General features: G+C 44.9%; 2 protein-coding genes across 2 annotated transcripts; both read right to left on the minus strand.

The window, feature by feature from the left end:
- On the minus strand, nt 1-13,058 carry HDHD2 (haloacid dehalogenase like hydrolase domain containing 2). The gene is made up of 7 exons (XM_062513295.1): nt 12,988-13,058; nt 10,983-11,089; nt 8,085-8,293; nt 5,799-5,883; nt 2,981-3,197; nt 2,173-2,236; nt 1-979 (listed from the first exon to the last, which is right to left on the minus strand). Exons 2-7 carry the CDS (start codon nt 11,081-11,083, stop codon nt 876-878), a joined length of 780 nt encoding a protein of 259 aa, XP_062369279.1. The 5' UTR covers nt 11,084-11,089; nt 12,988-13,058; the 3' UTR covers nt 1-875.
- Nucleotides 13,059-14,388: 1,330 nt separating this feature from the next.
- Nucleotides 14,389-19,339, minus strand: IER3IP1 (immediate early response 3 interacting protein 1). Its single transcript, XM_062513296.1, has 3 exons — nt 19,204-19,339; nt 17,545-17,646; nt 14,389-16,693 (listed from the first exon to the last, which is right to left on the minus strand). Exons 1-3 carry the CDS (start codon nt 19,292-19,294, stop codon nt 16,638-16,640), a joined length of 249 nt encoding a protein of 82 aa, XP_062369280.1. The 5' UTR covers nt 19,295-19,339; the 3' UTR covers nt 14,389-16,637.
- Nucleotides 19,340-26,675: the final 7,336 nt, after the last annotated feature.

Raw genomic sequence — 26,675 nt, forward strand, 5'->3', positions numbered from 1 at the left:
TGTAAAACAACTGTAAAGGACTTTGATTATTACAGTTTGCAAATGGACCAGAAAAGCCATTTACCATCATTACAAAGTTGGTTCATAATGGGGGATGTAGTGCATAGGAAAAGCATTGCACGCTACAGAATTAAATTTCATTTTACAGCTCTGCTAACCAACTGTAAAAACTGGAATCTGTCCCTATGGCTTGTGAAGGATTTTTTCCATAACATTAAGAAGAAACAAAAAAATCCCCGACAACAGTGAAATTTTCCAACTGTAGCATTAATAGGACCCTGCTGGAGCCTAATTTTAAAAAGTCACAGTCTCTAAGGCATTTAATACCAGAGTTTTGTTTTTATATCATTCTTTTTAATAACAGCATCTAATTAAAACATCTGTAAAATGCTGACAGTTTTTAATTTTATGTAAAATTTGAAAAGCAAATAACAGGATCTGCTCTAATGAAAGACAGTCACAGTAGTTATTAAGCAGTGATGATAGTTTCATTCACTTCTGAATGTGCATAATCTCTACCTTCAGGTTAGAGCACAGCACAGATGTCAGTGAAATCACTATAGGCCCACTGAGGCTCTTTTGGTGTTTGAGCTTTACTTACTTGAGTGCATGTTTTCAGTTTAAATTATTCTAAGAAAGTGACAGTTTCCAGACAGGGCTTTTCATCAGGTATTCTTTGAAAAGTGAAAGTAAGAAAACACTCCCCCTGTGTGTGTGCGACTGTGCTGGGCCCACATGGATCCCCTGCCCTTCACAGCCCAGGGTGGCTTCTGATGGATGCAACACATGCACTGATCTTGGGACCTTATTTTTTGAAGCAAGAGTGAAGGAGATGGTGCAAAACAGATGTTTCTTCAAGCTAGCTGTTGCTTCTCTCACAGCATTTGCTTCAGGATATGTTCCACTGCCTCTGGGAAATTCTCACAGGTTAAGTAGGGAGCTGGGTTGATTTTGTCTTCATCTGCTGGACGGTATTTACCTGCAAAGGATTTACACAAAGATCCCTTTACCAAACTCCTCTAAGTACCCTTCCTCCCCACCCTAAAATTACAGCCTTGTCATAGCAGTACCAACACGGAAGATGCCCATCTGGGCAAATAACATCTCACAAGCCATCCCTGAACAAATACTGAGCCTTACTGGAGATTCATTCCACTGGAGAGTCAATTTTGAATTAATTCCCGTTCATTCAGAGGGGCAGCTCTGGATCAAAACCAGTGTTAATTGCACTGGTTCACTCTGCTGTACTGGCAAATGTCTATGCTGTGGGTTCTTAAAACAATGACAATCATAGAATCTCAGAATGGTTTGCACTCCAACAGACCTTAAAGCCCATCCAGTCCCACCCCCTCCCATGGGCAGGGGCACCTTCCACTATCCCAGGTTGCGCCAAGCCCTGTCCAGCCTGTCCTTGGACACTCCCAGGGATCCAGGGACAGCCACAGCTGCTCTGGGCACCCTGTGCCAGGGCCTCAGCACCCTTGAAGGAAGAATGTCCTCCTAAAATCACTTAACCTAAATTTCCTGTCTTTTGTTTGGAACCCAATAGTCCCTGTTCTATCACTACAGCTCCTGATGAAGAGTGCCTCTCTGAAGACTCTTCTGAAGAAAGCAGGATTACTGAATTTCATTTTCAACGTATCACCCTGTGTGGCATGAGCAGCTGCCACCTCAAAGAGACCTTACCCAGCCCACGGGTCCATCAACAACACAACACCTGTCAATTCCTCCAGGTTCTAGTTCCATACAAAGCGAAATTACATTTTTAATGATCTCTGTAATTATTGAGGTACGTGACCAGAGCTCCTATACAATCAGAGGTTACATTGCTATGATTGATTTTGGCAATCTAAGGTGTGACAGGAACAGTTCCTTCTGTTCTGTGATTAATGCTCTGGACTTTTGAGTCAGAGCAGAAACTCACACCTACAAGAGCAGCTGTCTCCGTCTATGACTCTGGTCACCCCGCCATCAGCTGGGGGTCCGTGGTGTGCTCTAGCCCTCTTGTCACAATGTTCTGCTTGACAGGCTGCTTCTGCCTCTGCACCACCCCAGCAGGGATGTGCAAGGTGGGCTGGCCCCAGGGCTCAGAGTACCTTCACTTCTGGGCACAGGGTGGGATCCCTGAAGGTACCAGTGTCTCCTGAAATGACTGATCCATTCAGTACTTACCTGTCCTTACCAAAATCCCACGCATGCCTGCCTGCTGGGCACCACCAACATCATCCCTGCAGTCCTGGGACACAGCAGGAGAGCACTGGGTTAGTGGGCACAGACAATTCCGTAACTTTTTCTGCTTTATACATCACTTAAAAGCAGCAACACAGAGTCAGATCTTTCAGCTGCCTATCGGTCACACTGGCACAGGAGTGGTTTTGTATGTGTTCTCTGCCTGACCAAACAGTGGCTGAGGTGAGAGAGAAAACCCCACAGACTATGCACTAAATCCCATGAACTTCCATAGAATTGTTTAGGTTGGAAAGCCCCTCTAAGAGTATTGAGTCCAGCCATTCCCCCAGCAGTGCCCAGCTCACCACTAACCCATGTCCCCAGGTGCCACAGCCACAGGCTTTTAAACCCCTCTAGGGATGGGAACACCACCACTGACCTGGAAAGCTGTGCCAGTGCTCAAAATCCTACTTCATGAAGAATTTTTCTCTAGTTTCCAATCTAAACCTCCCCTGGCCCAGCCTGAGGCCGTTCCCTCTCCTCCTGTCCCTGTTCCCTGAGATAAGATCCCAAATCCTCCCCACCTGTCCCCTCCTGTCAGGGAGTTGTGCAGAGCCAGAAGATCTCCCCTGAGCCTCCTTTTCTCCAGGCTCAGCCCCTTTCCCAGCTCCCTCAGCCTCTCCTGGGGCTCCAGCCCCTTCCCCAGCTCAGTTTTCTCTCTGGAAAAGACAGTTCCATCCTTTGGAACCCCCCTTTGTATGCTCTGCACTGCACGGAGGGCAGCTTTGAGGAAGGGTTTTTGCCCACGTACATCTCCAATCATGACAGCCTCCTCAGGGGCACAGCCAGTGCCCCGCAGAGCCTCCAGGAAAAAGGTTTTCTCTGGCTTTCCCACCACGGTGGCTTTGGTGTCCGTCGCATACTCCAGCCCCGTCACAAAAGGTCCAGGTCCCAGACACAGCCCATCCTTCTTCTTGAAATACCTGGCTTTATGGATTGCTATGAGAGGTGCCCCCTCCAAAATCAACCTAGAGAATGAATCAATGAAGAAGAGAGTACAGAAGTTGTATTAAAGGAAGTATATATTTACACCTGAAGGCTTCAAGTGGCTTTCACACAATTCCAGGGTGGTCTGAGTTGGAAGGGATCTTGAAGCTCATCCAGATCCACCCTCTGCCATGTGCACTGTCCACTATCTTCCACTATCCCAGGTTACTCCATGCCCTGTCCAGCCTGGCCTTGGACACTTCCAGGGATCCAGGTGCAGCCACAGCTTCTCTGGGCAACCTGTGCCAGAGTCTCACCACCCTCACCGGGAAGAATTTCTTACAGGTACAGGATGAACCATTTGACCTTAACTTTATATTTTGGCATTGAAGGAGTTACAGTAGCAAGTTGCATTAAAAAAAAACAAAACCTCAAAACCATTTGACACATTCACATCCCTCTGAATTTCCCCATTAACCCTGGGAGTTCAAGCAGGCTGCCTTCCACAGACCATGCACCTCATCTTTGATCCTCACATTTCTGTTATGTGCCCTGCAGATCTTCCTTGCAGCAGACACTGCATCCCCTTGTCCTGCAGCAAAGGGAAGCATAGAGGAATGCTCCTGGTCCACCAAACACAGCAATTATTATAGTAGCCCTCCCCTCCCAATGTTTCAGTGCAACAAGAGCCCTTCAGACAGAATCTGGACTGCCAAACTTTTTCCCTCTGATTTTGCACTCTCCCCAGCTAATGCAGGTCATTCCTTTATCACAACAGTGTAAAACACTAGCTATTACTCTCAGGGAAGAAAGGAGGATTAATTTTCCCCTTAAGCCCTGATTTACAAAACAAAAGCCTTCAAGAAAACAAAGCAGTGGTCTGCCCCTGTTGTAAGACGCTGGCTGAGGTGAGCTGGATTCTCCTTGGAGGATGTCTGCAAAGCAGCCTGGAAGCTCTTAGCAGGACATAAATGATATTTCATTTCACTTAATTATCACAAAACACTCCTATTGAATCAATGCATTCCAAAGCAAGCTGAACAAGAAGAGGAGCTGGGTTGTGTTACTGTGAGCAGCCAGACTTGTTCACGATGGGGGGATGCCTCTAGGACACAGAAAAATTTAATTTGACAGCATCACCACAGCCACTACCTTGAGCAGTTTGCAGGAGAGATCTCACCTGAGAGAATTCTTTTACACATAGCATCAAAATCCCACTTACACAGAAAGAGAAATTTAGTCTCTGTGATTTTAAGTGGTGCCTGGAGAATGGCCAGACTCTGTGTATCTTGTTTTGGGACCCATGTTGGGTTAGATTTACCAAAATTAATGTTGGGTGTCAATGGAATAGTTGCCTACCATGTAATTAGTCAGCCTGGGCTCCTCACAGTCAGTGCAGAGGAAAAGACACTCCTAGGGCACAGTTCAACTGTCCTATTTTAAGCACTATTAGGTAAAAAATGCCCTGAAGTGTCTCCCTTATCCCTCCAGAGGCCAGATCACCAGCACAGACACAGGAATCTACACTTAGATACCTGAATTTAATCAGATACACCTCAGAGTTCTGCAATCCCAATGCAATTCCATTTTCTATGCAAATCCCAAGTGGCTTAATTACCTGAGCAGTAAAGAAGAAGGAATAGGGCAAGGCTCGACAAGAAGAGAACCTGCCACTGGTCAGTGTTTCCATCAGGCCTAACAGACCTGACAGCAGAAAAAGTTTAACCCCTACAGAGGACTAGGGGAAACACCCAGAACAAATCAGTGAGGTGTTACAGGTCAGACAGAGCCCAACCTGGCTTTTTTTAAGTATCCTAATCTTCAGCCTGAAGCAAACAATGGATATTATTCAACAACTAATATATTCAGGACAGAAATGCAAATCAATAAAATGACATAAGCACTCGGATACTTAATGGGTTGAACTCATGCAGTTGTGAAATTAAGAGTCTGCTCATGACCCAAAGTAAAAGTCCAAAATCAATTACTTTGGCAAGGTGCACTAATGAGGCAGACAGGGTTGGTTTGGGTCAACATCTGTTGAGGTAACACAGAACTGGCAGCAGATGAAGAGAGCACTGGCCTCCTACTCCAAAAAACCACCCCTTGGAGAAGAAGAAATAGCCTCAAGCTGTGCCAGGGCAGGTACAGATTGGACATGAGAAGGCATTTCCCCATTGAAAGGGTGGTCAGGCATTGGAGCTGCCCAGGGACATTTGGAGTCCCCATCCCTGGAGGTGTCCAGGGAAGGCCTGGATGTGGCACTGAGTGCTCTGAGCTGGTGACAAGGTGTGGATTGGGCATAGCTTGGACTCAGTGGGCTTGGAGGTCTTTTTCCAACCCAAGTAATTCTATGAATGCTTCCCCTCATCCCTGGTTTTGTGCATTTCCCTTTGATGAATTTTCTCACTTTTCCCCTCAGTGACAGCTGTGACTTCTGCAGGTTACTTAGACTGAAAACTGTAAAACTGAGGTCTGGACTGCCTGAAGTTCCTGGTGAAGAACCCAAATCCACCAAAATTAGCGGCTCCCTCACACGCTGCATAATGTGTGATATTCCCACCACCCTTTTCTTCCCAGAAAGAGAAGAGAGCCCAGCACAAGACAGTTCCCACTCCACCCCCTGCCAGGGGCTGCCTTACCGAAAGGCTCTGTTCATCATCTCGTAGTGAAAGTGCTCAGGAGCCAGTCCCACCACCACTGCATTGGGGTTATCCGTGCCAATCCCTGGGAAATCAGAACAGCACTGAGCAGACAGGATTTAATCCACACTTAGCAGCCCACAGTCAGCAAAGTGCATTTAATCACTTGAAGGCAAAAACAAGCATTTTCTGACATAGTCCTATCACAGAGACTGCTTTTATGTCTCTTATAGATGAAGAAATCATCTGTGGAAGAGGTGCTGGTCTATCCTGACTGATCCATCCTCCAGGAGACTGTGGGATGATTCTGTCACCACTCCCATCGAAATGCAGCAGGACACAAAAATCCCTCTTTTAATTGAATGACTACTTGCCATCTAAGAATCCCTCCCTACATATATTTACGTGCTTTGTAAGAGAGTAAAGCAGGAATTCAAGCTAATCCCATCCAGTTTTTCTATCCCCTCTAGTCACAGGAAACTCCACTGACTGTTGTTCCACACATCAGTCTGATTCTGACAATAAAGCTGGCCCAGAAGTTGTTACCTTAGATTAATTTGCGTTTTTCTGGAAGGTCTTTTTTCCACGTGGATTAGTGCCCTTGGGAACAGCTCCACTGTACTCCCAGCCCTGTACAGAACCAGCAGTGGAAGCAGAACAGCACCAGCAGGAGGGATTTACTAATGGCATGCTACCAGCTGCATCCTGCACTCGCTGAGGATTTTGTTTCACCTTCAAACACACCCTCTGCACCTTTACCATGACAATCAGAACTCCTGGCTGGCTCTGCTGGCTGAAGTCTCCTGTTGCATGTCCCTCAGGTGGCTCAGCCAGCAAAACATCCTTGTTTCCAAAACATCATGGCACTCAGAGGTGCCACAAAGCATCTGAGTCCTTAAACCAATAAATAATTACTTCATCTACCTGTGACCAACTTTAATAGAGAGATTAGCCAGGAACAGGTCAATAGCAGCTATTAACAGGAATTTAAAGCACTCTCCACTGTACTTGAATGTTCCAAGAGCAGCACTGAGGAAATGTAAGCCAAAGCCCTTGTAGGAAAAACAAACCAAACAACCCACTCCAGACCCAAGTACCAACATGCCCCCATGATACCTCTGTCTGTGCCATCTTTTACAAAATTAGCATCAGCTCCTAAAAAACTGATGGAAAGATCCCAAAACCAGGGAGACTGAGCTGATTGAAATGCTGTCAGTGAAAAAGCTGCTGCCTTTGCTGTTTCTCCCCCAGGAAAGTCTTCCCAGCAGCATAAAAACAGAATATTGCTGGGGGCACATTTTTCTGGGTATGATGTTAGGTAGAATAGATTACCAGGTTTCACTGCTCTCACAGAGGCTTTTCTCCTGAAACACTGACCTCTCTGAAGATTTCTGACCAGACTACAGCACCAAAATTTAACAGGAAATTCACAGATCCTGGCAAGATTAGAATCTGCTTAAATTATACAGCCAAAATATTTCAGTTTGTAAGGCAAGGGCAGGGCAACCCATACTTCTGTTCCTTGACTTTAAATAAAAAATTTTGAGTGTACAGTATACAGTTTTCAACTCTGAGTATGTTAAAAACATGGGTATCTTTAATACTGTTGATTTCCAAGTGAGAACACACCATTTTCTGCTCCCCTTAGTGCTGAGGAAGAGAAATGGGTGCATCTGAAAGCAAAGCAGATTTTAACCAAGTCTTTAGGGATGACAATTTAGAGGAGTCAGGGCAATGAATCTTCTGTCACCAATGAAGGTATCCAAGTATGTGGGCTGAAACCTAAACGTTCAATGTTAGATAGGCAGTAATTGCCTGGAGATTTTGCATTTAATAATAATCTGTTAACAGAGAAACAGCCTGCTGTGTGTGCCTACACACTGGTTTTTCAGCTCTTTATGAGTAAAATCTCTGTTGGAAGTCAGGTATTGCACAAATTGATACATCTTTGCTATAAAAAAAATTCAGCACTGCTATAGGTACAATAAAGTGCCAATGACCTGGTGGTAACTATTACTTTAAATTTTAATGAATAGAAGGTACTGAGTTTTACCTGAATTCCTGACTACTTGAAGTCTTTGGCTGCCATTTCCACTGCTCCTCAAGAAAATACAACTTCAGGCTGTTTGATGTTTGACTTAACATGAAGAAAGGACCTTTATGACCCTGCAAAATCCCACATTTCAGGCTCCACCACGGCTGGTGGTCTATAGATGATCGAGAGCCCAAGGTTTCCTTAGGTGATCATTAACTGTTCATTAATTAGTCATTTCCTGAGCACCTCACCTGTGAAATCAGGCAGGGCCTTATCATCCACCAGGAGCAGGGGCCGCACCTGCTGCTGCTCCAGGAGGTTCCTGGCTGCTGTCAGGGAGGTGAAGATCTCGTGCTCCGCAATGTCGAAGCCCAGCCCCGTCAGCCTCTCCAGCAGGTCCCTCTTGCTCTCCTTGGTGGTGTTGGTCACAAACCGGACGGTCACCGGGGCACTGCGCAGTCTGGGAGGGACAGAGGGACAAACTGGACACAGGGCTCCTCCTGTTCTCACGTCTCTGCTTCTCTCTGGGGCTAACAACAGGTCTAAAGGCTGAGGATGGAAAGGCAATGCACGACACTGGTGCCGCGCAAAAAACTTCTGTGATGTGGACCAGACAGCAAGAATTGCACCTCCCAGACCAAAACAAGTCATCCTCCCTTCATCTAACATAAAAATTCCTGAGGAAAACAGTGAGTCCAACTCCCCCTTCACAGTAGCAGCCAGAACATCTATGATAACCAATCTGAAAAGCCTTTTTATTCAAACTACACGATAAATATCTCAGTCCCGCTTCTTAATCAAAATAAGCAAACAAAAGAAGCTTGTTGCTGAATTAATATCTTGAATTCCCCTGCTTGGTGAATTTCCCAGCAGCTGTGGCTCATTCAGGATGCTCCAGGAGCCTGTGTTACCTTGGTGGTGGTTTTATGTCAGCTTCTGCAGCCATTTCCCCCTTTCCAGAGGAACACCAGTATCACATAAAACCATGTTATTGCCCTGTGCTGGCAGTAAATGCTACCAAACAATCAAATCATTTTAAGTGACAGTTTCAACAACGTTCCCTTTAATTATTCCCCCACCATCACTTTCTCTGTTGCTATAGGAACAAACACAGGCACCAGGACTGTGCAGAGAACATCAGAACAAAGTTGGAGACTTGCACCTGCCACCTCCTTTCTCCTGTTTATCTCTTGTTTCACACTGATCCTTCACAGGTAAAAGCCGATAGAAAAGCCCCCTAGTTGATAATAAAATACAAATTAATATGATTTTTCCCTCTGGACTTCAATAGGGAACTATGAACATAGTAACCCTAAAATAGGGTTACTAATCTCTCCGTTTGTTCCCTAAGCCAAGTTGCATGCCATTAGTTTCATCTTCTCTTTGGGAAGGACAGGGATATGGACTGGCAGAAAACAGAGTGGGATAATAATTTTTTTCAAACCTCTGAGACCTGGCATCTCTCTGACACCTGCTCTCCATACCTGTGGCAGCACATATATATATAATATGGATTTTCAAGAACAATGACTCTCACCTGGCACAAGTTGTCCCTGCAGCAGGAACCATGATGCAGTGAGTGAAAGGGCAGTGAATGAGCACCCAGTGTTTTAGCAGCTTTTACTTCCTTGCAATTTTACATCTTAAGGACATAATCGTTTCCATGGCATACCTGTGGGAAATGCAGCTTCCTAATCCCTCTGGGAACCTTTCCTCTGAGCAACAGCCCAGCTGTATAAAACCTTTAGCAGCCCATTCAACTCCAGGAGAGAGTTCTGTTCTGCTCCTATATCCTGATTAATTTAGTGCCCCAGAACTTTAAAGCATCCTCCCTCACATTATCACCTATCACTCTGGGATTTTTCCTTGTCCATTGCAAGATGTCTTCCCCAGGAAAACACCACAAACATTCCTGGGATTGTGTATCTTATTTCACCGCTGATTTGGTTGGAATAAATAATTTTGCTGTGCCTCAGTGTCTTTAGACACCCTTTCAACACCAGACAAAGTTAACTTGACTGTCCTGTTTATTAATGTGTTGAAATTCCCACAACAGAAAAAAATTGAGGTTGTCTGCCTAGCAGAAATAAACTTTAAAAGCAGTAATAAATAAGAAAAGCCTTGTCTGAATGAAATGAGAACTCTTCAGAGGTTGCCTTGCTCTCTAGACCAAGCTTTTCTGTTTTCCTGCTGTATCTCAGCACAGATCTAAAAGATCTGACAGACTATCAGGTTCCTGTAGTTAAACAAAGCCCCGAGAAACAGCTCAGCTGAACTGATTTTGGGGTAATTCACCCAAACTCAACTTCAGCTGTGGCTGTCTCACACGTGAATCAGTCGAGACACCTTGAATATTGGGGGGTTTATGTCTAGAAAAGGCTTAGAAAACACAGAAAGAGCCACTAAGGAGAGCAGCAGGGGTTCAGGTGACACCAGGATCTCCATCCTCTGCCAAGTTCTCCTGCTGTTAATACAGGGTAAAGGACATGGCCATGTTACAAGTACATATTATATTATTGGCTTTTCACAAGTATTCAAATGAATGCTATATGTATAAGGTTGGAAAACTTTACTGAATGAATATAGTTTCTTTTAGTTCTGCTATTAACAAAACTTAGAAATAGTAGTGTGATAAATATATATATTTTTCTTGGACTATAACACAGTGATGTCAAAAGATTTTGTTTGTGTAAGTAACTCAGAGAATGGTAAAAAAAGATAATCAGGAAATTCTTCACATTCTTGGATTATTGGACACCAGAACGCCAGGGAAGAAGTTTATTGATCTTCCCTTATCAGGGAGTACTGAAAGGATCAAGCCATAAGGAGAAATAAAAGAAAAAAGTTGATTTACAGGAGGAGGGGGGCCAGGAATGATTTTGAATAATGCATGAAGGTCTATGAATACCCAACATGCTGATGCGTTTAAAGAAGTATTTTCTGAGTTAGTGTGTGCTCTTGGTTGAAGGCCAAGCTCCTGGCCACATAACCTTTTGCTTTCTTGTTTGTCTCTTACTGCCTTTTATTAAACCTTTCAAAAATCTACCAAGAAAGCGAACCTCTTTTTGTCACAGAGTTTTCTCCACTCACCCACCCCTTCGTACCAATACCACCCCCCAGAGGAAACCTAAAAAAGAGGTGAAACTTGCCTTCTGAGAGCCTCCTGGGCACCAGGCACGGCCGAATCCTCGACGTGGAGGGTGCCATTGAGATCCACCAGCACAGCCTTCAGCACACGCCTCGCTGACATCACACCCTGGATGATGGGGCACAGGAGCCTCAGGCTGCTGAGCACACCTAGGGACAGCACCCAGGGACAGCTCCACAGGCACCTCACTGCTCACAGCACCGCTCACCACCTGAAATCAACCCCCCTGCACTGGAGGGGGGGGGGAGTAAAAGGCAGGATTTAAAAAAATGCCTCCCCCCCCCCCCCTCCCCCGTAAGTGATGGGGTGGTGTTTTGTTTCCCAAAACCTCCGTCGGAATGGGGTGCTGTTTGTTCTTTAAGTGCATCAAAAACAGAATAAAATAAAGTTCTCTGTGTGAGGGTGCTTGGGATTAGGGTCATTAGGTCTGGGATTGCTGGCTCAAGACCTCTGCAAGAATATTTCAGCAAGTCCCACTGACACCAACAGTGAAAATAATGATACGGTGCCCTGGTTGTAAAGCTCAGAATGCTCTGCCAAAGTGGATATTGTTGATTTAATTTTTGTAAGAGCGACCTAGGGTGATGCAGCCCACACCACAGCCACTCTGAGGCTGCTTGGCCGTGAGAGTCAGGACTCTACAGACTTTTTAGGCTGCAAGCTCTTGGGGCCCATGCATATCCAGCACCTTGAAGGGTCATTCCATGCTCTTGCAAAAGGCACAGGCAGGCAGTTTTCCTGGTTCCACAGATTCAGCCCAAAATAAAAGACAGCATTGGAAGAGTAAAGGCACCAGGGAAGGAACAGAGAGGTGATGTTTGAGTCACCTGGCTAAAGATCTGTCTCCAGAAACAAACACTTCCCCTCATGTGTGCTGCAAGCATTCCATGAACAAGTCTGAGGAGCTGTTTCTCAGAAAAATGCCCAATACAGCTCCAAAACAGCAAGATTTTCTCCTGTTTGTTAGACAACAACCATCTCAAAAGGCTGAGAGAGCTGGGATTACAGAAGAGAAGCTTTGGCGTGATATGATTTTGGTTTTCCAGTACCTGAGGGAGCTGACAGGAAAGGCAGAGAGAGACAATTTCCAAAGGATGGACGGACAGGACACAGGCAATGGCTTCCACTGCCAGAGGGCAGGGATGGATGGGATATTGGGAATTGGGAATTGCTGGCTGGGAGGGTGGGCAGGCCCTGGCACAGGGTGCCCAGAGCAGCTGTGGCTGTCCCTGGATCCCTGGCAGTGTCCAAAGACAGGTTGGACACTGGGGTTGGAGCAGTCTGGGATAGTGGAAGGTGTCCCTGCCCATGGCAGGGGAGTAGATCTGGATGAGCTTTGAGGTCCCTTCTACCCAAACCAGTCTGGGATCTGCCAACCCCACAAGAAACCCCAATTTTGTGTTCAGCTGGTTTGGTTACAAACAGCATGTAGCAGGTCTGTACTTTAAAAAAAGCTCACAGTGTAGTCAGCACCATGACTGGAACATGCCCTAATAAACTTCTGTCAGTTTTATCTTTGCAGACAGTTTTGAAAAGGGTGAAATGTGAGCCTGGTGTCTCAGGTACAACACACAGGCACAACAGGAAACTTTGATATTCCAATGCCATTATTCCTGCTGGTTCTCTGCAGTAAGAAAATAAATAAAAATGTTTGTTTTACTGTATGTGTGTTGATATGAGAGCCAAAGTTATATGTTAGTGGCAGACAGCTGAAAACAAAACTCCTAGAGGAGCTTCATGAATTTCAACTGAAATTACTACTGTTATTATTATTATTACTACTACTACTCTTACTGTTATTTTATTTTTACCTTGCATTTCCATCAGTTCTCCTGTTCACAGTATATTGATCTGGGGAATATGAAAATTATCTGCAGAGCCAGTTTCCACCACAGCCTAATTTTAAGTAAAAAGATCATGGACTGGCCAGGAAGTCCTCCAGAAGTTTCATAATCAGTTTTCATAATCACCTCAGTTTTCATAATCACCTCCATGCCAAAACTCACCTTGTCAGGACAAAGGGACCACCCCCAACTCCGGTCTCTGGGACAAGGACACAAGAAACACAACAAGACACGATCTGAGGGAAAGAGGGGTATATTATATAAAAATATATATGGTTATAGATTTCCATCGATGGAAAGATGCTGATGGCATAGCCCTCCCGTCCCACAAACCCCCCGTATCGCGCGTATGGTACCGCCCCTTCCCGCCAGCTCACAACGGGCACACGGGCTGGCCCATTCCCTACCGGGGGAGGCCTCACTGCGGCGAGCTCCCCTATCCCTGACATGAATGGTTCCGGCCACCCGTTCACAGCCGAAGGCGGCGGGCGCGCCCACGCCGAGGAGAGGGGGGAAGAGCCAGGCGCGGCTCCGGCACTTACCTGCTCCCGCCGCCGCCTGCGCCGCGCTGTGCGCTCCGCCCGCGGGGTCCTGTGGGAGTCGCGCCCGCCCAGCCCCGCGCCGGGCCTGCCCCCCCGCCAGCGCGGAAAATAATTAATAAATAAATAAATAAAATATAAAATAAAATTAAAACAAAAAGATAATGTAGTGCTTATTATCATAAATATATTCCCACCTCAGCCCTCAGCGGGCTTGTCGCCGACCGGCGTCCGGCAGTCTCGACAGGCAGCGCGGAGGGCAGCCCGCAGGGCCGTGAGGGGAAGGGCGGATCGTGACATGGACGGGTTATAAATTGTATAAATTACAACGGTTATACCCAGTATATCCCTATTATTGTACCTTTTACAGCCTCTTTGTCGTATGCCTACAGTTTATAATAGCACCCTATGTAGATATGATCATAAATCATGTAAATTATGTCCCTTATATCCTAGATGGACATGTTTATATCCGTGGCCGTACATTATGGATATCCATAAACCATTTATCAATAATGTATCAATAATCTGTATATTATGGGCATATTACGCCCTGTATGGATACTATATATCATAATGTATCCATATATCGATATATACATATTTAGACATATATATAAGCGTTAGATACAAAATACGTTATCATATCCATATATGGATATATTACGTCCATAATAACTAGTGTATATTTATATATAAATATATATATTAGATATTGGAAACAAATTATTCCCATCTATATCTAAAGTTAAATGTTCTAAATTGCATCTGTAATATGTCTATAGCGACTAATCTGCTTATTATAGCCATATATATATTTATACCTATAATTCTACATTTGTATGTGTTTATATATATTTTTGTAATACAAATTTTAATCTATAAATGTATGAATTTTATATATACTTTTATAAACTATTAGTAAGGGGGGTGTGTGTGTATATATACATAATAACTTTATTTTGCCTTTTTTTCCCATTATTTTGATTATTCCTTGGTTTGTTTTTTTTTTTTTGCAGTTTCGGCCGCAGAGCTGTTCCAGAACTGCTGGAAGCCACAGGAGGGGACAGCAGCAGCGTGGTTATTCCCCAGCTGTCCCTGCACTCCCCTCGCCCTCTCCCTGTTCGATCCTCAGCTGCTGCCTCACTTTGAATCCCTATTTTTCACCTGTCAGGTGAAACTCGCCCCAGTTTTCCCACTGCTCCTTCTCCCTGCACGTGTGCCTGCAGCCCCTCTGGAAGCACAGCAAGGAGGAAAAAAAAAAAAAAACAAAAAAAAAAAAAAAACCAAAACACTTTTCACCCGTTTTATTTTAAAGCTGCTGCTTGCAATCTTTAGTACTGGCTTTTATTTCAGTAAGAAGGAATTAAGTTCTGACAGACAACGGATGAGGAAGTGGAGTTACAGACACGCCATGCCTCACAATCCTTCAGCACTCACTCCCAGTGCCACAGCCACGGAAACATTGACCGCTGCTTTTCTTCCTGAAAAAAATTTAGTAGGAATACAAAATGTTCCACACAGGCATTGCCTCGTTTCCACGAAAGACAGATCTGTGAAAGCAACTGTGCCAGGCTGTACCCTCGTCGCCTTCTGGCACAGAGATCATAAAGAAATTACTTCTAACAGATCCACACATTTTAAAATTCAAAGATCCTGCTTTGCCCTCTCCCACGTCTCATTGGGTTTGCTACATAAACCAAAATACAGCTCTGCAGCAGTGGTGATAGTGCCAAGTGCCACAGGGATGAGGGAAAAATTATGCATTTCATAAGAGCAGTAACTCTGGTATCTGGAACAGGATGAAGCAGAGTTTTGATGATGTATCCCCATCGTACACACAGAGAGAGTTAGAAGACTGCTTAACTTGGAAATTCAGGATTTTTTTATAAAAATCACTAAGAAAAGAAGAAACACGTAACTCTCTCCTTTTTTACTCTGCAAAAAAAAAAAAAACAAAAAAAAACCCCTGTGACTGAAGATAATTAAATGCATGTGCATGTTTTACAGATTCTTCAGCATATGCTTTATTCCTCAAGAAGTTGGGAGATGATCAACTAAACTGCTTTAAAATAATGAAACTGCCAGGTTTCCCTTGACCTCCCCTCTTTAAAATTAAAGTAAAACACTTTAAGCAGAGGAACAAAGAATTCTAACTTCTCTAAAAAGACACATGAGAATCACCTTTTCCAATTCAGTCTTAATTGAGATAAGACTGGTAGGAGAGCAATTAGGAGCATTCTCTGTGACAGAACTTCCAAGTCACACATAGAGAGTTGCACTTTCAGAGCAGTTAATTTAAAAAATTATGATGGAGGGCAGGGGTAAGAAACAGTAACAGAAGAGGCTGCAAATTCGCGGGTTTTTCACAAAGAAATGCATTTGAAAAGCGCAGGGTATTCATCTCCCCTGTTTCCCAGAAAGCTCAGAATACAAATGGTTCCCCACTTCGACCACAGTAATCACCACGCAGAAGTTTAATACATATTTTAAAAAGTATAATAACAATCCTTGTCAGAAGAGTAACAAATCCTAATTACTAATATCCCCAAAGTTAACACAGAGTTGCCCAGCTTTAGGTACAGCTCTTTTTTTCTTACTTTTTAATTTTTTAAATTTTGCACTGCAGTTGCACCCATTTGCAACTGACTTCACCATCAGTACGAAATACTGATTTGAAGACAAAATCCCCAGTCAAAGCAGGAAAACTCAGCTTTCAATGTTAAAACCAGCTGGGTAAAGTCCTGATTCAGGTTATCTCCCTCCATATCACAGCTGGACTTCAATCCTTTATAACAAGTATTCTTTACAACACATTTTCAGCGCCTAACGCATGTTCTCTTAAACAGCTCCATGGCAGTAACTGAAATGAAAACAAGCACATTGTTTTCCTCATTTTAAAAACAAATTTCAGAGCGTACTGAAGGAAATTCATCCCTGAGTAACGAGGCATTTAAGAGCTGCATCCCATTGCCAGTCAATGCAACATCCTATGACATTTATTCTAATAATTAATCAACACTATGAACAGGCAGCAACAGAACTGGTCACAGTCCAATGTGTTTGCACTGTTGTTGCATTGATCCCGTGATCCTGCTTAATGAAACTGCAAGGGAACATTAGGAAGTGGGATAAATAGAAACAGTGTCTTTTTTTTATTTTAAGTTGAATGTCAGATTGACAGCTAAACCGTGCTGGATCCCAGGGAAATCAGAGCAGTGGTGGTCAATAACTGGTTTCTTTGGATGTCCAAAGGATTTCTACCGGGTGTCTTCAGCCAAACAACAGGAGGAGAACGATTGTGATGGAGTTCAGGGCTATTAATGGCACTGCAGAAGGGAAAGAAAAGACAAATTAATAGTGAAAATTTTCCTTTCCACATCACAAAATGATAGTGCTTCAAATAACCTTGGGAGAAGCAGCAGTACCGGTCGAAATTTTAGAAACACACTTCATTTTCCTATGTAAAGTTGGGACCAATGGAAGGAGCCAGGCTCACATCCTAGGATATTAGACATAACAGAAAGAAACAGCAGAAATATTTTTCCACAGCCCGTTTTAACTTTAACCCACAGCCTTTAGTTCTAACTTTAACACAACTCTTTATCCAAATGGAAGTAAACCACCTAAAACTCAGTTTCTATCCTTGGTTTTACTGTGCTTTAGAATAAATTTTTTGGGTTTTACTCAGTGGTAGGCAAGACAGATCAAAGTTTGTTACTACCCCTCTATCATCATCTACAAAATGCATTTTTTCTGTCCTTCATAATGAAGAACTATCAGTAACTGACAATTTTTTCTCCCCATCTTCTGGGGCACATAAGCCTGGCTTGCCTTTCAGAAACCTCAGAATTACATTTCCCTCACAGGTACTTCCCATAAAGTTGGATTTAGACAAGGTGATTGACACTAATTGCACATTCTGGCTGATCACCAAGCTTTCTCCCAGCTGCTGAACTCCAAAGGGAAGGCAGAAGCTCAGCAGGAGAAACGCTAGCCAGAGCCAGGGAATGTTTTTGCACTTTTACCAGAATTAGGGCACTTTAGGTGAGGCCTGAACCCTCTTTCAGAGAGGCCAGCCCCAGAGGAAGTACAGATTAGTGCAAAAACAAGACATTTCAGATTGTAGTAATAATAATAATGATGATGATAATACTAATAGAAAATATTGTGCCCTTACCTCTCATAACAGTTCGTATTGATCGAATGAGGTTTGTCAGCTGTGCTTTAATTCCTGGTTCCTCTCCAAATCCTCCAATCCCTTGATCGCTTCCCCAGCCAACTGGGTCACATAAAAACAGACACACGTTAGGGAAAAAAACCCCAAAACCACACAAATGCTGCCATTTTAACAAGCAATCTATCCTCAGTGTCGTTTATACTAACACAGACAGCCCAATTAGCTTTATTTCACAAGCATACTTTAATACAGTAGGCTGAAAGATGTTAAACGATGATAAATCCATGTTTCTGTAAAGAAAACCCTCAACTTTTTAATACACCACTGTTCCCTGCGTGCCCAGAGTTCATCAGGGCTTAAAAAATACAACAGATGTCAAAATAAACCAACTGCAACCTGTTCATAGTCCTGAAAATAAAACAACAAGTAATTGCTGGGTGTGAAGTGCCGATGCTTCAGCACTGAGAAAGGGGCTACACGAGAGAAAAACGGCCAGCACAAATTCCAAAATCAGGGTGATGATTTTTGCAACTGCTGTAAAAAAAAAAAAAAAAATTGAACTTTTGAGGAAAAGAAGTTGGGAACTTTTCTGAGCGTAACAGAAGTCCTGAAGTTTTGCAATGCCCAGACACAGCATGATGGAACGTGGGATGTGTCCAGGGATTTCTAAGACCTGCTGGTCACAGCCCTTACCATTTTGGGGAGGAGCAAAGCAAGGAGCAGTTCTCAATATCCCAAGCTCCACTGCCCAAGCTGTGCCCTTCTTTCTCCAGAGATCACTTTTGAGTGATTTTTGTTCTCCCCTTCTCGTCTCCCTGGCACCAAACTGAGGGTGGTGGCGAGTCCTCTTCCTCATAATTAGGTGGGTTCATTGCCAGCTGCTGCTTCCCACTGGGACGAGTTATAGCTGCAAGTCTCACGAGGCTGAAAGTGGCTTCACCCATCCCACCAGACCCCCACACCTTCCTTTCTTCATTCCAACTGCTCGTCAGGAGTGCAAAAGAAAATCCCAAACCCAAACTGAATAGATCCCCTGAAGCAAATCCAGTCGTGAAGCGGGAGGAAGGGATGCCCTTCTGCACTCCTGCCAAAAAATCCTGGCTCATCCTGACGTGGAGAAATCAGGATTCTCCACACCCGTGAACTGGGAAACCGTGGATCACTAGCCAATTTCCCCCCCCCCTACGGCTCTGCAGACCTTTGTCGGTAAATTTTCTCAATTTTGCAGGGCTTTGGCTTCTTTTGAACGGCAAGGAATGGGGAATCCATTGGAATCCCATGAAACGAGAGGCGCCATCTCGCCAAGAACCATGCTCGACAAGGGAAAAAAAAAAACCTTTGCACGATACCAAACACTCCAAGGCGCGGCACGACGGGACGTGAAACAGTTAAAAATGGACAGGAAAAAAGGGCAATTTTAAAAAAGAGAGAGAGAGAGAGAGAGAGAGAGAGAGAGAGAGAGAGAGAGAGAGAGAGAGAGAGAGAGAGACAAAGGTACGACGGAAGCCGCTGGGAACTCATCCCCAGAGCTCAAACCCACCCCGAATCCCCAAACCCTTCCCCTGCGCGCTGCTGCTACCACGGGCAGGGAGCGGCGGCGGGGGCCGCGGCCACTGCGTCCAACCCCCCCGCCCAGGCCGGGCGGCCCCCCCAGCTCACCGTGGCGGAGGAAGCGCTCCTCGTGGAGCACGGCCACGGCATTGACGATGAGAAGCGAGGCCTGCAGCAGAGAGTAGAGCGTGAACGCCATGGCCCGGCGGGGCGGAGCGGGGCGGCACCGGGAGCTGCAGCGGGAGCGGCGCCCGAGAGAGACGTGGCGGGGCTGGGGGCGGAGCCTGCCCTCAGGGGTCGGGAGGGGCGGGGCTTTATGGGGCCGGGGCTTCCCCGATGCGGCCGCTGGTTGGCTGAGCGTGAAGGGGGCGTGGCTTTATGGGGCGGGGATAGATAAGGGGGAGTGGCCTGGCGCTCCCAACCCTATTTGCCGTGGTTCGTGGGGGCGTGGCCTCCTGGCAGTGCCGCGTGTCCGCCCCGCGGGGCGGGGCTGGGTGGGGGCGGGGCTTCTTGGGGGCGTGGCCTCCGGGTGCCGGCAGCCGCGCTCGACTCTGGGTTCGCCCGCGGATCCCTCGGGACCCCGAATTCCTCGGAGCCACTCGGGTCCGGGGACAACCCTGTGGATCCCTCGAGCCCGTGGATCTCTCAGAGCCCCGTGGATCCCTCGGTGCCCCTGGGATTCCTTGGAGCCTCTTGTGTCCGTTTGATCTATGGATCCCTCTGGTCAATGGATCACTTGGATGACTGTGGATCCCTCGACTGCGTGGGTTCCTCGGAACCCCGTGGGTCCCATGGAGCCCTTTGGGTCCATTGGATCCGCGGATCCCTCGCGCCCGTGGATCTTTTGGAGCCCCGTGGAGCCCTCGAGTCCGTGGATCCCTCAGAACCCCGTGGGTCCCTCGGAGCTCCTTGGATCTGTTGGGTCCGTGGATTCCTCGGGTTCATGGATCCCTCAGAGCTCCGTGGTTCAGCCAGAACCCCTTGGGTCCGTCGGATCTATGAATGCATTCAGTCCATGGATCCCTTGGAACCCCGTGGATCCCTCGGGTCCATTGGTCGTTCACAGACCTTTGGACCCCTTGGGTCCAATCATCCGTCAGAGCCTCTTGGGTTCATTGGGCCCATGGATCCCTCGTGTCCATGGAACCCGTGGAACCCTGTGGGTCCCTCGGGTCCATGGATCCGTCGGATCCCCATGGGCTCCTAGGAGCCCCCTGGGTCCATTGGATCCATGGATCCCTCGGGTCCATGGATCCCTTGGAGCCCCGTGGTTTTCTCAGGTCCGTGGGTCCTTCGGAGCCCCGTGGATTTCTCAGGTCCGTGGATCTCTGGGAGCCCCATGGACCTCACAGCGTGGGCTGTGACATGGGAAACTCTGCTCTCCTCGTAGCAAGTGCCCTTTGGATTTGGAGCGGGAGTAAGGCTCATCCTCATCCTCCTCCATCGGTAGCGTGGAAATGCGGCGTCTCCCGGTGGTGGGAGCTGGCAGGGAGACCTCGCCCGGCGTGGGGCAGCCCCGTGGCCATCCGTCATCAGCAACCCGATACTAGTAGAACTAATAAAAAAACCCATAAACACTGCATATACAGTGGAAAAAATACATGACTTTATGCCTGTATTCAGTCTTGTGGACAGTGGGTTTTTTTCCGTGTGTTTTTTCAATACACTGGTTTTCCTTCTATCCTGACTGAGGTTTCTAGCTGGAAGTCAGCCCACATCCCTGATGCTGTTTGTCCAACCTGTAATACTGCAGAATCCAAAGCAGAACCCAAAAGAAGAGTTACCTTTTATACTGAATTGATCAGGGCTTCTGAGCAGTTCTGCAGTCAAGAAACAAAGTAGTCACAGCTGGAACTCAGGGATACTGTAACCCTGTCATAGCTACTGTGGCTATACAGTTATCCCAGTGTACTTATTGATGCACAAATAGACATTTTTTCCCCCATTTACCTCTTTCAGTCCAGTTGGCTGAAGGTGGTGATTTTCATAACCCCCCTGATTTTATTTCCCAGTAATCACACAGCACACAAGCCCCTTAGCTCTGGATGGTTGGTAACTTTTATTACTCAATCAGTGCACAATGATTTGCATAATCAGTGTATGGTGATGGTTATTATCTGCTGCAATAGAGGTGATAATTTTGTGCTCAGTGTGGTGGACTGGAGAGACCCCATCTTGATTCCCTGCCCTGCCACAGCCTTCTGGCACAGTCTGGACAAATTATTCACCACTTATCAATATCATGTCCCTATGCACTGTGTGAAGATCCCCCTCACCAGGAAATGATGGTATTATACTTCAGTTAATGAAGTGTCAGGGGTATATAATCAATAGATGCTCAGACACCTCATGAATCAGCTGTGAAGAAACCCACACCTCAGCTTCTTCTTTTATTCATCCTTCCTTTTCAAAACACCCACTTTGGTACAGTCAGTGTCACAATATTGTGCATCTTAATAATCGTTACTATTAAATAACACTATGTTTTAATACTGGAATAAAGATAAAGCACTCCACCACCAGAACCACAAGATATTTTCTTTGCAATTTACTCCCAAAAATACTGCTATTATACAAAGAAGATAGAGAATCAAGCCTATTAATCAGAGTTCTGTCATCTGGTCAAAAGCATCTGTCATTTCAGCCTCAAAAAGGAATATAGTCTCAACCCAGGGTAGTGACTAAAACATCTATTGCAGTTCCAGTGAGCTCAATATCTTTGGAGCCTCTACTGAAGTGTTTACTTACGTGAAAACTCATTGTTTTTCCCAAATGCTGGCTTTGGTTCTGAAAACTCTTATGTGTATGATTAACTTTGTAAGTCAGCAGTTAGTGGGAGCACTCGAGTGGAGTGGCACATGTGCGCACACACTTGCAGGCTCAGGAGTTCCAACACAGCTTCTTTATTTCTTATCTAGGTTTTTAAATTTGCTCTCACTGCAAAACTCCTAAACCCCACCATTTCAGCAATTTAAAGCAGGGGCATTTCTAGTTCCCCAGGGCCCCTCCACCCAAAAAATTTGGGGGAGTTTATAACTCAAAAAATCTTTTTTCTTCTGTAAATAGCAGCATCAACAATAAAATGCTTATCTTGAGTTTACCAAACTCCATACAGGCAGAGAAAGTCAATATTGACCTGAAAAATTGATCTGGAAGGTCACTACTAATTTTTAAGAAGTTCTGAGTGGTGACATACAATGGTCTTACAAACAGAGCTATCTTTTGTACTCAGATACAACTTATGGTGTTCTGACAGTGATTCTATAATTAAATACGGATTAATATGGGGGTCACTAGCATAGATATCCAATAACCACCGTTATCAAGTAGCATTTCCTGGGCTACCTCCTTATGGTATCCAACCTATAAATAAATAAATGCTAATCTCAGTGAAGAGCTAATGCTTAGAGTTATGGCCCTGAAAAAACCCCAAGGTTTTTGCAATAGGTATACAAGTTATGGCTTAGTATTTTTACCCATAATTAAGATGTATTTCCAAAGAGTAGCTGCCATCAAGCTGACATAAACTTGACATGATTTTCCCCTTAGTGAAATCCATCACGGCAACTTAGCAACCACAGGAGTCTTATCTCTGAATCAGGTTATGTGGTTGAAGGGAAAACCAGATAAAATTGCTTTTTTTTTTTTCCTTCATTAAGGTGTTGTGTTTCAGTACGGTAAATTCCCATGGTGTCATCTGTAGGGTGCAGTCAATCACCATAAAGGAGAGTTTTAAACCACCTTACAGATGTCAAAGGATTAAACTTCAGGCTGGTGAAGTATTGTGAAGGCACTGGTGGTTTTTTTATATTCAGCTTCTCATTCAATATTTTCAGAGCACATCTCCCTGGTTCTCATTGTCCCCTACACTTAATAAGAACCAAGCTTGTTGTGTGGGAGGTTTTGGGGTTAACTGAGTTTAATCCTGATGAGAAAATATCAAGGAGCACCTATTATGACTTCAGCCTCTATACCCTTCACCTCATTTGCCACTACCATCTTCTGACTTTATTTTCTGAACTAGCTTTAACCATTTCCTTTTTTAGACATTGTACATAGCCAGATATACACACATCAGTGAGAAAACTTTGGGGACACAGAAAAATCTGGAAATTGGGCCCAACAATCCCAAGCTGGATGTGAAGAAATAAATTTTGTTGGTGGAAGCTTTTTTACCGACTCCTACCATAAGTAACTCCATTAACTGAAAAATTTTGTGTATTTGAAAATAATTGGGTTCTGTGTCTCAGCAAGGTGCTATAAATAAATCCAATAGCTAAGTTTCACAGTTAGACTAAAGCCTTTGTCATCCCTTTCTCATCACACCTATAGCACTGTTGAAGAGCTGTAAAGTTAATGGTGCATCCGACTGATGTAACACATCCTGGATAAGCACAAAATGAGTGACTGGTTAAATGTCCAGATGGTTTTTTATTTTTTTTTTGTTTGTTTGTTTTGCTTTTCTTTGTTTGTTTGGTTTTTGTTTGTTTGTTTGTTTTTAACTACCAAAGCTGGGAATGCAATAAGATTTTGTACATTTGGGAGGATGTATGTCTGGTCCTTACCTGTCAGCAGCTGCATACAGGAAAGATCCGTGGCTTATCCATGACTCATTGGTCACCTCTGACCTTGCTTATTTGAGAAGTGAACAGCCATCCCTGCAAAAACACAGCCTGACAGCATTCCTGAGATTTGAGAGGGCATTAATAGGGCTTCATACACAAAAGGACTGCCTGGGGATTGAGGAACAAAATGAAAAACCATACACAATTTTGGGTTTACACCTAAATTTATCGATGCTGTTTTCCCAAGTTACTTGACTCTGTAACCATAACAGCCTTTAAATGTAATTTGTTGCCTGGTACTCTCTGTCTCGCAGACAGAGAAACAGGCAGGCACACACATACATGCTGTTGCTCATCTTGCTACCACCAAGAGTACAGAATGGTCATAGGATCAGGGAATGGCTCGAGCTGGAAGGGAGCTTGAAGATCATCTCTGTTACTTGACATTGTTCTATTTTTATTGGCACTTTTTGTGTTGTATTTGCACTGGAATACACCAGTCCAGAACCAAATCCTGTCATGTTCAGTGCCATACAGATATTTTTCAGGGGCAGGCATAGGAATTTTCCAATCCATGTCTCAGCTGGAAGACAGTGGATATCAAAAGCAGGGCAACGTGGGGAGTGGGGCAGCGAGGAAACTAATGGATTTTTTCAGGGAATTAAATGTCTCTGTCTAGCCCTGCCTCACTGCTGACAGACGGGCAGGATTTTTAGGCATGGAGGCAGCAGAGATTCTTAGGGAGGGATTTAGAGAATGGGGAAACAGCTCCATGAATTTTGAAAGATGGGGGATTTAGTCTTAGTGCAGTGAGCAGCATGAAGAAAAGGCAGGGGTATTAAAGAGTCAGAAGAGAAGAGTGTCTGAGGCTGGTGCTACAGCAGAGGACAGGCAGGGGCAGCTCACTACATCCGGGTGTGGAAAGAGAGAGGGAGGCCCAAGGGACACAAACTCCTACAGGCACAGAGTTGGTGTTTGCCACCATGGACTTGAATGGATATGTGTCCATTGGACCAGGGAAAATGGTGCCAGTGGAAATATTCTGAGTGGGAATACAGCTAACATCAAAGGTCCAGGGATGGCTGACATGTGTCCACAGCTTTGGGATCAGGTCTGACTTCCACCTCCACTAACAGAAAAGTCACTTGAAGAGCTCTTCTGGGGACAAACACAAGGAGCTGCAGTGATGACCAAAGTCTGACCACCTTTGTGGCACAGATTTTCCCCCAGGGCTTTGAAATGTGGATCTGTGCAGGGCAGCCTCACCTTCCTGTGCCTGCCCCAAGTCTCTCTTTTGGTAGGTGTTGTACATGGGAGTGTTTTGGAGCCCCAGTGTGTCCCAATGGGGCCAGGTTTCCATCAGCAGCTTCCCCAGGGGATGGTGGCCCCATCTAAACCTGGAGAAGGAGGAAACTCACAGGCTGCAGCCGAGGGGTTCCCAGCAGCAGTTAGCAAAGGGCATGAAGCTGGAAGAGGCTGGCCAGATCCAGGGATCACACTGATCTTTCTTGGAACCAGATCCCAGCCCAGCCTGATCCCTGGAACCACCACCTGAATGAGAAGGACAGCCAGGAGAGCTGATGTCACACCAGAGGACATCAGTGCCCGGAAAGTCACAGCACTCAGTTTAAAGATTAATAGATGGTCTCTTTCTCCAGGCTGTAAAAGTGGGTGGGTGAAAGCCAAATCTCAGGCCTGGTGACTCTGGAGGCTGCAACCTGTCCAATAATGTTAGCATTAGCAAGTTAGAGTCATGCAGATAATAGGAAACCATGTGCAGAAAGTTAGGTCTCAGCATAAGGTCTGGGGTTCTCAGTGAGTCAGAGGGATTAGGAAATCTTTGTAAAAATAACCAGAATTCCCCCTCCTGTATTTTTCCCATGACTCACCCTGCAGAAAAGAGGCAATATGAGAAAGACTCTACAGTAAATTTTTAACACAACACGTCACAAAGATATGTGTATCTATGCTATTTCTCCACTTCCATTAAAAAACTCAATTTCCTGCATTTTCTAATACTTTTGTGGTACGAGTTCACAGTCCAGCATTTTGATGGAGAAAATGAAGTGCAATATGTCAGTCCATCCACCCACTAGCACACATCTCCTGAGTCCTTTATCCCCTTTTCTCTCCATAAGAAAGCTGCAAATGGAAGAAGCTGTGGTCTGTCATTGCTCTAGTGCTGAATTATGGGGTGTTGTCAAAGGAGAAGCATCAGAAATGGAAATTGTCTCTTCAGAGATGGCAAACTCTGGCTGGGCACACATTTTGTTTGTAAGAAATGTAATTTATGCATATCGGGCCAGTCAAATCCACCGTTGAAATCTTGTCAGAGCTGCAGTTTGCCACTGCAACTTTTCCCACCACAGGTGTTCTGAGGTCTTTGGAGGTATAATTTGATGTGCAATGCCTGGCACAACAGAAATGGAGAAAAAACAAATAACTGGGTGTCTGATCAGCATGAGGGGCTGTTGGTATCTTGAAGCCAAGTCAATAAATAACAGAATGCAATTATGGTACTAGAGAACTGATAGATGGGGTAGAGCTGATTAATAATGGAGGTAACATATCCCTTTTCCACTTAATCTTCTGCCCATTAAATAACCACATCCTATGACCTCATCACCCTGCTTCATTTGGGTAGATCCATTCAAACTAAAACTGAGCAATTTTTTTGCTTGAAGAGACCCCTCAAATCATATAATTTGCCCTCTCTTTATAGAAATAGACACTACAAGAGAAGTTCCTCTTTTTTGTGACTTCAGGTCATTGAAAAAAATGAAAACGTTGGCATTATTGAGGGACTGGGGGCTGGGGGTGTTAATTTTCCTCTATAAAATTTAAATATATATCTATTTCATTGTATCTGTATATCTCTATATAGCTCTACATATAGATATAGCTCTACATATAGATATAGATATAGATATAGATATAGATATAGATATAGATATAGATATAGATATAGGTATAGGTATAGATATAGGTATAGGTATAGGTATAGGTATAGGTATA

The sequence above is a fragment of the Cinclus cinclus genome, chromosome Z, assembly GCF_963662255.1.
Source record: "Cinclus cinclus chromosome Z, bCinCin1.1, whole genome shotgun sequence".
NCBI lineage: Eukaryota > Metazoa > Chordata > Aves > Passeriformes > Cinclidae > Cinclus > Cinclus cinclus.

Bases quoted from the DNA above. Each gene is read 5' to 3' on its own strand.
- HDHD2 (XM_062513295.1), bottom strand. From the start codon at position 11,083: ATGTCAGCGAGGCGTGTGCTGAAGGCTGTGCTGGTGGATCTCAATGGC. The intron at 8,294-10,982 runs GCAAGTTTCACC...TGTCCCTCCCAG, and splicing joins GCCCAGGAGGCTCTCAGAAG to ACTGCGCAGTGCCCCGGTGA. The intron at 3,198-5,798 runs GTAAGGCAGCCC...TTCATTCTCTAG, and splicing joins ATGATGAACAGAGCCTTTCG to GTTGATTTTGGAGGGGGCAC.
- IER3IP1 (XM_062513296.1), bottom strand. From the start codon at position 19,294: ATGGCGTTCACGCTCTACTCTCTGCTGCAGGCCTCGCTTCTCATCGTC. The intron at 17,647-19,203 runs GTGAGCTGGGGG...TATGTGACCCAG, and splicing joins GGAGCGCTTCCTCCGCCACG to TTGGCTGGGGAAGCGATCAA. The intron at 16,694-17,544 runs GTAAGGGCACAA...TCCCTTCTGCAG, and splicing joins AATACGAACTGTTATGAGAG to TGCCATTAATAGCCCTGAAC.